The sequence below is a fragment of the Hoplias malabaricus genome, chromosome 2 (genome assembly GCF_029633855.1).
Source record: "Hoplias malabaricus isolate fHopMal1 chromosome 2, fHopMal1.hap1, whole genome shotgun sequence".
NCBI classification, from domain to species: Eukaryota; Metazoa; Chordata; class Actinopteri; order Characiformes; family Erythrinidae; genus Hoplias; species Hoplias malabaricus.
This window is the reverse complement of record NC_089801.1, coordinates 43,092,118-43,105,835: the sequence shown is the minus strand read 5'-3', so window position 1 is coordinate 43,105,835 and position 13,718 is coordinate 43,092,118. Positions and strand designations below refer to the sequence as shown.

The 13,718-nt window shown below is 42.1% G+C and overlaps 1 protein-coding gene across 6 annotated transcripts in view; it reads right to left on the bottom strand.

Moving 5' to 3' along the window:
• The window catches only part of pcm1 (pericentriolar material 1), a 40,377-nt gene extending 30,620 nt beyond the window's left edge, over window positions 1-9,757 (bottom strand). For 3 of the 6 annotated variants that reach the window (XM_066659763.1, XM_066659767.1, XM_066659768.1), the window contains exons 1-9: window positions 9,618-9,757; window positions 6,612-6,729; window positions 6,031-6,276; window positions 5,505-5,816; window positions 4,650-4,820; window positions 2,897-3,031; window positions 1,533-1,713; window positions 566-675; window positions 203-428 (exon numbers count right to left, since the gene is read on the bottom strand). In XM_066659763.1, coding sequence (XP_066515860.1) covers window positions 203-428; window positions 566-675; window positions 1,533-1,713; window positions 2,897-3,031; window positions 4,650-4,820; window positions 5,505-5,816; window positions 6,031-6,276; window positions 6,612-6,713 — 1,483 coding nt within the window. In that variant the 5' untranslated portion in view covers window positions 6,714-6,729; window positions 9,618-9,757. Of the gene's footprint in view, window positions 1-202; window positions 429-565; window positions 676-1,532; window positions 1,714-2,896; window positions 3,032-4,649; window positions 4,821-5,504; window positions 5,817-6,030; window positions 6,277-6,611; window positions 6,733-7,944; window positions 8,072-9,617 lie in introns of those variants that run through there. The other 3 variants (XM_066659764.1, XM_066659765.1, XM_066659769.1) reach the window with 3 other exon arrangements.
• Window positions 9,758-13,718: the final 3,961 nt, after the last annotated feature.

Sequence of the window (13,718 nt, the reverse complement as noted above, 5' to 3'; positions counted from 1 at the left end):
TCACTATCACTATTTTTATTTTATTTTTTGTGTTTTTAAGTTTTTGTGATTTAAGTTTTCACCAGTTACAACAGTAGCAGCTGGGCTAACTTCAATCTGGGATGCAGCATAAAGTTTGCACAAGGGGGTGTTTGTGTGCTGGTTCACTGATATACATATTTCTGCTACAGCTGTAGAAACTCAAGAGTGTGGTGATACGTACAGGAGCTGTTGTTGAGGGTCTGGTCTCGGAGAGAATGAAGCTCCTGGAGGATCTTGTCCATGGTTTGCTTCTTGTCCTGAAGCTCCTGCAGTTTGGTGAGCTTAGCGCAAGCTGAGGAAGCGGTGGCAGGTGGCTGCGGCCCACGGGCGTTTTGGGTCGTGCGGGAGCGGCACACCTCTCTGGACAGAGAGAGACTCTCGGCCTGACGCCTGTTATCAGGGACAGCCTGGGGGAGAAGAGGGTCAGGGAGAGAGAGGGGGAGAAAACTTAGGGTTAGAAAAAGCTGGAACCTTATGACTGTGCTACAGACAACAGCAGTGTCTTTTTATGCTGTAGTCTAGATGCATGCAAATTCCTGCGCACCTGGGAGTCATGCAGCTGGTTGTGGAAGCGCCGGATCAGGTCGTTGAGCTCCTCGTTTAATTCTGAGGTGATGCTGATGCCGGACACGCTCCCTGTTGTTTCTGTCACAACTGAAACACACAAAGAAAACCCCAAATGAAACCCTCTCTCTGGAGCATATACTGGCTTTTCCAGAAACATCAAAGCAATCTGGTCCTTTATCTCAATCTTCAAGTATGTTATATATAGCAATAATAATAATGATAAAAACATAAATAAATACATTTTACATGCACATGTGCACACTCACTTTTTTATACTTTTGTTTTTAACTGCTAATAAAACAATATAAAAATGTAAATTATTCAGAAGAAACACAATTCCCTTATGATGTAAGTTCTGCCAGGAATGGTACCATGATGATTACAGTTAACCTAGCTTTAGCGCCTTCTGTCGGCTCTTTCCTTTTCCCTCTCACTCTCCGTTTTTGTGTGTGTGTGAGAGAGAGAGTCATAAAATCAAGGTTTCATATAATATTTACAGATGCTTTTAAGTAGGGGTCTAGATTAACTGGTGGTCTAGAGTGGTCTAATACTGTTATAAAAGCTGAATGACCCCCGTTTAAAACCTGTACATACTTTGTTGTTGAATTAGAACTGCAGATCAGCAATTTGAAAACTGCAACCTTTAAAACCGAGACTTCAATATAAAAACCATGAAATTTTAAACTTTCATCTCTATGGATTACAGTAGGGCTTAGTCATGTTACAGGCTAATACAGTGCTAAGACTCTAGCCCAAAGACTTTAATTAATGTAGTGTTATGTTCCTGCTCAAGAGGGGAACTGAACCCTAGCCTGTTGTGTTTGAAGGGGCAACAGCATTACTCACTAATCCAGCGACATGACTGTGAAATTTTATATGAGGCATGTAGAGAAATGTAGTCACAGAACTAGAAGGTGTTAGTGTGTGTGTGTTTGGTTTAATACCTGTGTCATCCATGGCTGCGAGGGCATTCTCAGCACTGTTTTGCATGGCAAGGAGGGCAGCCTGCCGACCCTGCAGCGCACGGAGCTGCTCTTGCTGCTGCAGCATCTTCCTCAGCAGCTCCTGTTGCTTTCTCAGGTTCTCCAACTCCTCCTTCTGATCCTCTTCTCTCCCCCTACAGCCCTGAGAGAGAGAGAGAGAGAGAGAATAGCTAAAATATTACTATGGAGCAGGACATAAACTCACCACAGCAACGTTCTCCCCTGTCTAACAGCCCAATTGAGAAAGGCTACTTTTCCTTTATATGACTATGAGTCACTTGCTTTTCACTCTGACACGAGTCCTAGCAGTACCTCTCGTTTTTAGCTGTCTTCACTCAGTTCTCTATGTTCTTTGATTTTCTTTGCTCTAAAAAAGAATATTTACAGCTTTCCCTTCAGTAAACAAGGTGATTCTCAAGTAACAGATTACTTCTTTCTCAAGCTGAAATAAAGACAGAGACCATTATTTTACCCTTGTCTCAGAGCAGGAAAACGCTTACCAACAGCAGCTGAATAAACAACTCAGAACAAAAACATGGATAGTTAAACCACATCTTACCCACATGTTCAAACCCACGGGCTTTATGTTCCTGCACGGTGACCCACTGCCCTCTCTACAGTTCACAAAGACACTGCAGAGCGTTTTTAAACCAAACTCAAAAAGAAAGTGGAATAATGATGAAAGCAAAGTGAAAGAGTAGCCAGCCATAGCCAAGCAGATCTAGAGGACGTGGCCGAGGTCAGATTTCAGCTGCTACTTGGTGATTTACAAACACACAACTCCAAAATTTGTAGATGCAAAGTTAGTGCTTACAGCTCATTAACGGGCCCTTTCCCGTTCAAAAACGACTGCGAATTAGCGCAAAAAGCAAGGTACGTAAACACATGGATGAGCGAGTTTGGTGTGGAAGAACTTGACTGGCCTCCACCTGCACCCAATAGAACACCTATGGGATGAATTAGAGCAGAGACTGCAAGCCAGGGCTTCTCGTCCAATATCATTGTCTGACCTCACAAATGCGCTTTGGTGGAAGCTGTAATAGCTGCAAAGTGTGTGCCGCCATCATATTAAACCCTATGGATTAAGAATGGTATATCACCCAAGTTCACATTCGTGCGAAGGCAGACGAGTGAATACTTTTGGCAATATAGTGTATATGGCAGACTGCCATCTAATCCTTACAGAAAATGTTCCAACATCTAGTGAAAACCTTTCCAGAAGAGTACAGGCTGCACCCAAAGCAAAAGTGTGAACTGGCTTCCTACAAATACTCTTTTATGGGAAGAGATGTTAAAGAAATAGACGAGGCATTGTGGGTACTCACGGTGGTGTCTGAGGCTTCGGAGCGTGGCTCTAAGTTCATAGACGTGCTCTCGGCCATCGAACCCGAGCCGACGGCCGAGTCTACCGTGGCACCTTCATCCTCCTCATCCACCTCTTCCTCATTATTATACCTCGCCTGGAAAACACAGCGAGTTCAGATAACCCTGTTGAACTGGAAAGAATGCTACAGCTACAGCTAAAGAAATAGAGATGAGTGCGAGTCATGATATGGTTAAAGCTAAGCCTTAAAGCAACTCTTAAACAATCAGGTACTCTTAATCCAGCCATATACACAACACCACAGATACTGCCAGCTAACAATGCACACAGGTCAGTCATCTCTGTAAAACTACCACTCACGGTCCACTTCACCAGCTCAACTGATTTCACAGGAGCACTTTGTGTTTCTACATTTACAGACTGTAGTCCACCTGTTGCTTTGCATAATTTGACAGAACCCTCTCACTCTATTCCTCAAAATGGCAGGATGTCCAAGGACCCGCACAGAGAAGGTAGTCTAATATTTGGGTGGTCGGTAAGCCTGCGCTGCAGTGAGAATGATGTGGTAGTGGTGTGTTGTGCTGGTATGTTTAGATCAGATACAGCATTGCTGCTGGACATTAGTGTCCCTGCTGGACTAAGAAACAAAACATAACCACAAGCCTCTGATAGATGGCTTCCCATAAAGGACTAGAGGACGGCCAACACAAACTTTGCAGATGTTTACATCCATAAGGTGGACCAACAAGATAGGTGCATCTTACAGAGTGGACATGGAGTAAAATCTGGAGCTTAAAACAGCAGTCTGTCTCATCATCTCTGGACTATACCAAGCACTGAACGGAGCCCACAGAACAAAACTGGACTTCAATTCCAGGTAAACTTGACCCACAATGTTGCATTCAGAACCAGGATATTAATGAATTATTAAGCAACTTGAAATTGAAACAAGATTCAATTTTGAAATTTAACCGCACGCAACACTTTCCATCAACCTACCTGGAAACCTAAGCACTACAGAAAGAGAGCAAGAGTGAGAGTGAGGCAGTGAGAGACAGAGAGAAGGAGAAAAAGACTTGTCCTAGATACAGCCACCACATTAGTCAAGCACAGCCAGTGACACAGGAACAAAGCCCAACACAGGCATGCACTATATTCCCAAAGCTTAAAGCTTAAAATCCTGGAAAAACTAAACTCTCTTACCCTGCTTACAGTTTTAAAAAAGGACCAGACACTCTCCAGTCTGTGTATGCAAATATTCTGAAGGGTCTTGTGATGTTACATAAAACAACTTATAATTTACATATCCCCAGATTAATGTGTACAAGCATGTAACAAGTAATTATTTCACAATGTGTGTGTTTTAAAAAGGAAACAGCGACTTTGGACTGATTTGTTCTTGTACCAGGTTCAGGAAAACACCAAAGAGTTATTGACCATATGCTACAGACAATGTCTACTACAGGTTCATGAAGGGAGTCAGTGTGTTTCTACTCTTTACTGAATTCCAAGATTGACTGGACAGGGTACAGCAACTGAACTCAATCCATTTCCATTTGAGTCTTAAAGACACAGTAACACAAATAGTCAGTGAGAGGTCAGAGAACTGCTGTTTTTGTATGTCACATGTAAACTTTATAAATGGAGCTTGGAGGGAGAAAACCAAGAATGAATTCATCATTAAGAAGCATCAGAAGAAAAAAAAAAGTGTGTGACTAAAGGTGCAGAAGAAAGAAAAGGCATGCACCACTCACCAGCATCTTCTGCAGGAAGCGCAGGTAGGACTTCTCCTGCTCCTTCAGGTGAGTGATGAGGTGAGAGAGCCGCTCCACATTAGCTGGAACATCATTTTTTTCCAGCAGGTCGTCTCTCATCGAGCTGGCCTTGCTGATGTACTCACGGATTTGCACCAGCTTGCTAACCACCTGCAGGCAAAAAAATAAAAAATAACTGAGCAGCTGAGAGAGAGGCTGAGAGAGAGAGAGAGAGAGAGAGAGAGAGAGAGAGATGCTCTCCTCGTGGATGGTGGCGTATTTTTAAACTGGCCTAAATTCAGACTGCTCACGTCGCCAAGATCCCTCTCACATCTGTGCTCCACTTTCAGACCATATCAAACCTCTTTGACACTCTATGTCTTTCTTTCTTACACCAGCCTATCAGTCCATTACATTCACATGCCAGAATAAATATTTGTCCTTAAATGACTTTCATCTAAAAGATTTCATTCACTAACTTGCATTTACATGCAACACTGTACCTTGTAACCCACTCACTCGCATTTAGCAGTCTACAGAATCTCCACTAGGGGTAAAGGCAATAAAACAGTTTTGATGCTCTGTAACAGCAGTGCTTTGCATTAATGACTCTGGTCTAGTTAAAGCAACAGTTGTAAATGAGTCAAAGAGAAATTTTGTTACTGTGTAATATTTGTAGAACTAGGCAACTTCATTGTTTCATTACAGCAATTTAGATAATAACATTAGACAGCCTTAGAAGAGATGATGATATTGTGCTTTTCTAGACCCCCAAACCATTTTACAATGTTAGCGACATGAGAGTGTCGCTTCAACCTCCACCAATGTGTTGAATCCTGAACAAACTCTGATCACCTGGCTGCTGTCGATGACCGGTTCTCCTCTCTGGTCCTCTGCAGCCATCATGCGGGTCCGGTCTGGTCCATGTGGCTCTCTAATAGGCATAGGGGGCACAGCGGGCAGCGGGGAGAACATGTCTTTCCCTGGACTCTGCTTTTTCGGCTCCTTGCTCCCTGGCGTGGAGGGGGAGGGGGCCAGTGGCTCTTTGCTCTTGTTGGTGTTGACGTGCAGCGAGAGAAAATTAAAAGGCTTCTTGGTCTCAGAAGACAGCTGCCTCTGGTTGTTGGCGGCAGTGACGCGGCCTTGAGAGTCGCTGCCGATGCTCCTCTGGGGGTGAAAACAGACAAAATAACATTCATAAAGAGATTTATGATAGTGTTTTATGACGGTCGGCATCTTAAATGTAAATGCTGAAGAAAATATGACTAAATCCAAAATGCACACTACATTGGTTAATCAGTACACTAGTGTCTCTGTATCCAATACGAATATTTACCATTTTGTAAGAGAAACATTTTTAAACCAGCAGGAAGCAGCTAACCTCGTCCAGGTCGGTGAAGTTAATCCTCTGCCGCAGCCGGTCGAGCTCGGCCTGGTCAGGCACAGACATCTGTGTGATGTATTTGACTTGAGGAAAAGAGTGAGGCGTTCGAGCTCTTCTACGTCCAGCTCCGGGGCTCGACTCTGGAGAGATGTCATTGGTCAGTAGGCTCTCAGACACAGCGGAGAGCTTTTTCCGGTTCTTTTCTGAGGAACGGTTCGGCTTCTTCTGTTGCACGCTCCAGTCCTGCTCCAAGATCAGTCAACATGAAGTAGAGGAGAGAGTCATGAGGTGTTCCATGATAAAATATTATCACAATATTTATGATATGTGCAGTTTTAAAGATGAGGTACATATAAAGATTATTAGCCATTTTAAATATATGTCATATTGCAAAACAAACAAAAAATTTCCTTTTGACTGAAAATTATGCTCTAATATGGAAATTTCAACAACATTTCCAAATACAATATTGGAATCTGTTGGCTTTGCAGATGTCAGATTGTGCATCTCTGTTCTGTAGGCTTGTTAGAAGGATGAAATCACTACAGAGAGACAGAGAGAGGAAATGTAGACAATACCATATTATTGAGTCTGTCATCCAGGCTGCCGTTGGTAATAGCCCAGTTATGCAGCTCCTGCTCATCTGCACAGTCTTCAAATGGTGCTCCGCCTGTCGCCATTTCAAACTTTCAACACCTGCTGAATACAGAGTACAATCAATACTTTGTGCTCTCACATAAACATGGGCCCATCACTGTGACTGGATAGACTCAGACGAGGGGGAGGGGCGTCTGCACTTGCCGTCAGAAACAGAACAGAATCAGAATGGCTTGTTTTATCCCATGTTTTCTGACTTTGGCAAATCACAGAAAACTAACTGGATGGTCCAACCATTAATGTGGACATGCAATGAACAAAGGATTTTCTCTAAATACATCTTTGTAAATTTAAAGCTAATATTTTTGACAGGAGAAAATCTGTGCTCAAAATAATGACTCATTTCATGGTTTAAAAATTTTACAAATTAATCCTGAATAAACATATTACAACAAATAAGGTTTCAGTCAGTACTGGGGAAACATGTTGTATTGCTACTGGAAAATCTCTCTCTGCAATTCTCTACAGTTTCAACAATTCATTCAGGAATCATATTAAAATAATTCAACACCAAATTTAACAGTCAAACAAAGTTACACCCTCTCCTCGCTGCCAATACTCAACACACTTCTGTAGAAACATTGCACACGGTCGTTGAGGAAGCCTACTGTGTTTAAAGATCCGTTGGTGTAATCTGAAAAGCTGCCAGGCAACCCAACTCTCCCCCTAAAACACACAACACAGCTCCACAACAAAGTGGGCTGAGGTCATATAAAGGTTAACTTACACATGGTGGTCGTTTTCTTTACAGCAGCTCATGTGGAAAATTAAGGATACTTACTGCACAGGCTCCAGAACGTGTGTAAAAAAGGAAAGAGAAGTGCAGCTGAAGTGAAGCAGTGTTTTAACGACACAAAGAGGAGGAGAGCAGCTGAACTGGAAAAAGCAGTCCTCCCCTGTTTGTGTCCCACTGTTTACTGGCCTAAAATTACCCTTAGACTCATCCCTCTAATACAACAACTTGCTGAGTCCCCTTGTCTCAGTCTACCACGTCCTCTCTTCTAGATCAACTCATCACGTCTGTAACTCAAAAAAAGCTACTGAATGGAGCTCTCTCTCTCTCTCCAGAGAACATGTTTCCGCAGCTCCCCAATCCAATGCTGAGGAGCTCTATATACTTCTAACCTAGATGTGGTGACTGTAGGCTCATGTGCAGCTGCTCTAGAGCAACCCCTTTCATTTCTGCTTCCATATTTTTCTATAAGCCTCATTACAACCAAATGTCAATGTTTACCACAACAGGTAAAATCTGACCTGAATATGATCATGTGAGAGTGAGTGAAACTGTCTTTCACACACAGGTGTGTGAAAGAGACTGAGGAGTGTCTGGTGTCCGGTCCAGGGTATGTTACTGCCTCCAGACCCATCGTCACCTTGAACCTAATAAAGCGCCTGGAGAAGATGCATAAATGAACTATTTTCCACAGACAAATCAACCTATATGGTGGGTAAATTAGATACATTTATAAAAAAGGATCCTCACATTATTTTTTACTGCTAGGTCTGTTAAAATTCCAACTCGATTAAATGATACATATATCAGAATCGTAAATCTTATCGAAAATATCGAGCATTGTACCATCCCTGTGTTACTCAAGCCTTAACGGGCAAAACCAACCGTCCCGCGTCACTATGGAAACCAGCCTGGCCTGGATCTCGCGCCGGATTAAACTCGGCGACATTAGCCACAGAGCTAACTAATATTAACCCCTGACAACATCTAAATAGGCCTTTATTAAACTTTATCAATTCTCAAATATTAAATAAAATATTCTTAAAAAGTTCCCTAAGGGAAGGTCAAAAACATCCCCTCAGAAAACTAAGGCAAAGCATAATTTTACCTCAGCTTCCGAAATTCTATGGGAAAGTTTTAAAAGACACAGTTATAAAAATACATATTAAACATGTTATACATGAATATTTATAATAATATACACCATAGCATAGCTTAAGGTGATCCCCAAACTGTCTGTTTGTGATCCAGGTAAGATAATGTTGTATTAGGCAACAACCGGCGCGTCACCTGCACTGACAAATTATTTTCCAGAAGTTCAGAGAAAATCAGGTCCTCGACACATTCAATAAATTATTTAACGCTTTATGTTACAGATAGCATAATTTTTACGTAACAACCCTCTAAAACGCGAAGCTTCAGTTTGGACAATACACTCCACCTTAAATTGTGCATCAGTGAATGGAGCTCCTATAGCATTTAAGGTAGAACGGAAATTTTGAAGAATGGTTTGGGCTGATACCGCGAATACTTGGCAACGTATTCATGGCTTATATTATTATAATATATTATCAACAATTAAATATAACTTTAATAACACCACGTTTCTGTAAAAGGCGAACCTAAAGTTAGCTCATATTTTGAATCTTCCGTTCCACCTTAAACGGGGCACAAGTTGCACGTAACCGCAGCATAATTTAAGGTGGATCAGAAAGTTGGTATAAACACCTTGGATGTTACACTAAAGGGACATTGTTTTGGACCTTGCCTTACACATATGGAGAAAGTGGGCCACAGCAGTTAAATCCAATTTTGTTAGATACATTTGATTAATGTTTATCATAAAAATATAATAAAAATATCCAGGTGAACGCCGATTTACATACGGTCTATATACAATTCCATAATTAGTTTCTCTTCAGCACAATTCTGGACACTGGTATTTTTATAAAGTAGAAATTATACCCTAGAAAGACAATAAAGAGATTAATGCTGAGACGAGAATGACCACCGAGATGTAGCTAGCTAGCTTCTAGGTAGGCTAGTTAAAGTAGAATCGGACGCTTGGTAACCGGCTGCTGCGGCACTTGATACCCCGACTGAGACACTAACTTCGGGACGTTTTTCAATTCACCGCCTGCGCTCTCTGGGACAAAAAAGCAGCTGGATGAAAGGTTATTCAGCGGTGAATTACCTTTGACAGTGTCTGTATTCTTCAGCAGCGCTGCAGGAGCTCAAGTGCATAAAATATATATCCACAAGAACTTTATCTGGAGATATTCCACAAACTGTGTCAATAGCCAGCGCTATATCTGCAGCGCAGTCGCCATCTTCCCCGCATAGCTACACAATGCGGAGTAATACTGCAGAGTCCGAACAGTTGTTCCAAATCACTATTTTGCCACATTACATTTATTTCTTCAAACGAACACTACATAATAAAACGTTTATTTTGTTTCTACAAGTTCTAAGTAGATTTCCTCTTTAAAAACGTCCACAAATAGATAAATAGATCCTTTAAATCTAGAACTAGTTTGTGGGGCGGATGTAAGCAATACTCAAGTTCATTTGTACAGTTGGTGGAGTAGGTGTGATGGTAATGTTAACACATTATGATCCCACCAACCATAAAATAATAAAAAAATACCCTTGTTTCTACACACACACACTGTCCAGTCTCTCAGCTCAACGGACCAGACACTAACACTTTGTAGTTTTACAGTCATAGGCTGTAGTCCATCTGTTGCTCTGCATACTGTTAACCCAATTACACACAGTTCTTAAATAGTCCCTACAGAGCAGATGTGACTTGATCAATACAAACTGCACCTTGGGCATTAGGTATTTAGTCCCTCAACATTTGGCTGTAGAGCATTGGAAGTATGCTATGAAGCACTATATGTTGAGGCTACTGTACATCTGCACACTACTGCACTATATTCATTATCTTCAGTTATTTGTGCTACATTGCACCACTGTCATGGCACTGTCTATTTGTCTTTATATCCATATTTTGAATATTAGTGTTTCTTTATATTCCTATAGCTAAGCAGTGCAACAGATAGGGCACGGTGGCGCAGCAGGTAGTGTCACAGTCACACAGCTCCAGGGACCTGGAGGTTGTGGGTTCGATTCCCGCTCCGTGTGACTGTCTGTGAGGAGTTGGTGTGTTCTCCCCGTGTCTGGTTTCCTTCCACAGTCCAAAAACACACGTCGGTAGGCAGATTGGCAACTCAAAAGTGTCCGTAGGTGTGAATGTGTGTCTGTGTTGCCCTGTGAAGGACTGGCCTCCAGGGTGTATTCCTGCCTTGCGCCAAATGATTCCAGGTAGGCTCTGGACCCACCGCAACCCTGAACTGGATAAGCGGTTACAGATAATGAATGAATGCAACAGGTAGTGGCTGTCACACAGCTCCAGTGTCCTGGTGTGCTGGGTTTTAGCCCTGCTCATAGTGACTACCTCTGAGGTCCCCACATCTATGTGGGATTCCTTCAAGTACTCCAGTTTCCTCCCACATTCCAAAAATACAAGTTGGTAGGTGGATTGGCTACTCAAATGTATTCATAAAATGTGAGTGAATGTGTGAGTGAGTGTTGCCCTGCAAAGGACTGTCACTCCCTCAAGGGTGTGTTCATGCCCAGTGATTCTGGGTAGGCTCCGGACCCACCCCAACCCTGAATTGTATGTTTGGTTAAAAACTTATTGTGCAGCATTTGTAGTCTATGTGTATTTATTCACATATTTAATTACAGCATTTATTTATAATTTACATTATTTTAAGTCTGTAAATTCCTTTTCTGAGTGCTATACTGTATTCAGGGCTGTGGAAAATGCAGTTACCTTGTGAACATTTTGAAAACAAAGGAGATGCTTGTGGACTTCAGGAGATCCAGGTCTACTCTGCAGCCAATCTCTATTGAGGGGGTCGATGTGGAGGGGAGGGGAACAGACAGAGCAGGCTCTACTTCCTGAGGAGGCTCGGGTTCTTTAAGAATCCCTATTCCAAGGGCAGATTCAGGATATCTTTTGTTCCTCAGGCCATCAGACCATTCAATTCATCTCAGCACAGCAAATTATGATTCTGTCCTGACTCTTCTATACTCTGGACATTTGAATAGACATACCCCTCTATATATTTGCACTGCTGACATTATAACTGCACTATATCTGCATATAGTACCACCCTTATATAATGAGAAATCTGTTCTTCACTGTGCTGTGTTATATTTAGCTACTGGCTGCTCAATTACTTTTGGGGTCTATAAAGTACCTATCTATCTATCTAGACTGATGTTAAGCTGGGAACCAGGTAGTTATGACCACAGGGTAAAAGTTGGCTGCGTATATAGATGTCTGCTAGGTTCCGTGGGAGCATGATACATTAAATATAGGGTCTATCTGGGCTGTACACAACACAAAATGGGTCCATGTGGGACCCATATAGGGAGTAACTGGGCCATGCAACATCCCACCTAGAGCCTACGCCCAGCCTGAACCCTGCTAGCCCATGTTCAGCCCATGTGGACCCAACTAAGGTGTGCTGGTGCAGGACTGTATTCATATAGCTTTCTGGCTTAAACCTGAGCTTGAGGAATACACAGCACAAACATAGCAAGGGCATCTTTGGAATGTGTTTGTGTGCTTTGACAGCATCATCACTTCCTCAGAGCTGAGCTAGGCTAACTCACCTCACCCTGAGTTATTCCCTGTGCGTCATTGAAAGCTGTAACACAGGTTGCAATGATCAATAGTGCTTCTCAGACTGGATAAAGTGCCAGTCAATGACTGCCAGCGTCAGCAGGTTTATCCAGCAGCACAGGGCATTGACACATTCGCATATATGCATGCACTTAAGAGGTTAGCTCATTATTATAGCTCATTATCTTGACTGTCTTTCCATGATAGCATGGGATGTGTTTACCTCACCAACTAGCATTGTGCTAATGGCAAATGTAACTCATTGCATGCTCCTTTTGAACCTTGTTGAGGTTTGGAGGAGTTGTATACATACGACCCAGGCTTTAGGATTTCAGGGGTTATTAATGTGGGCAGGATTTTTTACCCAATCCCCTTCAAGGCCTATATTTTCTATAAAGTCTAAACAACCCCTTTGTATCCCGTAGACCTAAACTGGTTCTTTAAGCCATATATAAATATTAATCATGAATTAATTAATTAATTAATTAATTAATTAATTAATTAATTCATTCATTCATTCATTCATTCATTCATTGCCTGTAACCACTTATCCAGTTCAGGGTCGCAGTGGGTCCAGAGCCTACCCGGAATCACTGTGTGCAAGGCAGAAACACACCCTGGAGGAAGCACCAGCCCTTCACAGGGTGACACACACACTCAGACTCACACCTATGGACATTTTTTGAGTCCCCAATCCACCTACACCAACGTGTGTTTTTGGACCGTGGAAGGAAACCGGAGCACCCAGAGGAAACCCACGTGGACAGGGGGAGAATAAATATGGAGAATAAATATCATATATATATATATATATAATTACATATATATGTAAATAAGCTCTGTTCAGGTTGGTTGCCACATTTAGAGCCTTACTCAAAAAGCAGTTTGGCATGAAACAGGCCTTAATATTTCATGACAAATGTGTGGGGCTCAACATGAGTAGACTGAGATGTGGATTCATTGCATTCTACTGCACCAATGAAAAACAACATCATGCTAATCGCATAGAGTCTGGTGAACAATCAGAACATATCAGACAACATCAGTGTCCAGATTATTTTAATGCATTAATTAAAATAAAACAAAAAATGAGATGATAGAGTTCCAGTTCACAGGTGATTGTGGAAAGCAGGTCTTAGGGACGGCAGCAGGATACATTCATGAGCTTCAGGAGAAGGCAGGATATTTGGATTTTACATGCAACATTGTTTGGTATATGGAACTGCACTGGGGAGTTTGAGTAGTATGAAATGTTCTTTGAGACTCTATGGGGTTTCCACCAAGTTTCACACCAGTTGAAGCTTTATTTACTTTAGGATCTTTCAGCAAAGGGATGTCTTCTGCAATGGGGAAGCTCTGTTCAAGCTCAATCCTTTTGTTTCATGAATACAATGCACAAATCCTGCTTGAAAAAAACAAGAGGAACGCTGGGTGAGTTGGAGGAGAGTCTATGTACAAACCCTGAGGCGTTGTCCTCCTTCAAAAAAGGTGAGAAAACAGAAAGAAAATAAAGAAAGGAGGATAGAAAGGAATGGCAGAGCAAAGGTGAGGTCCTCCCTCTGGAAGTGCATCTGTGCAACATTGTCTTTTGAGGGG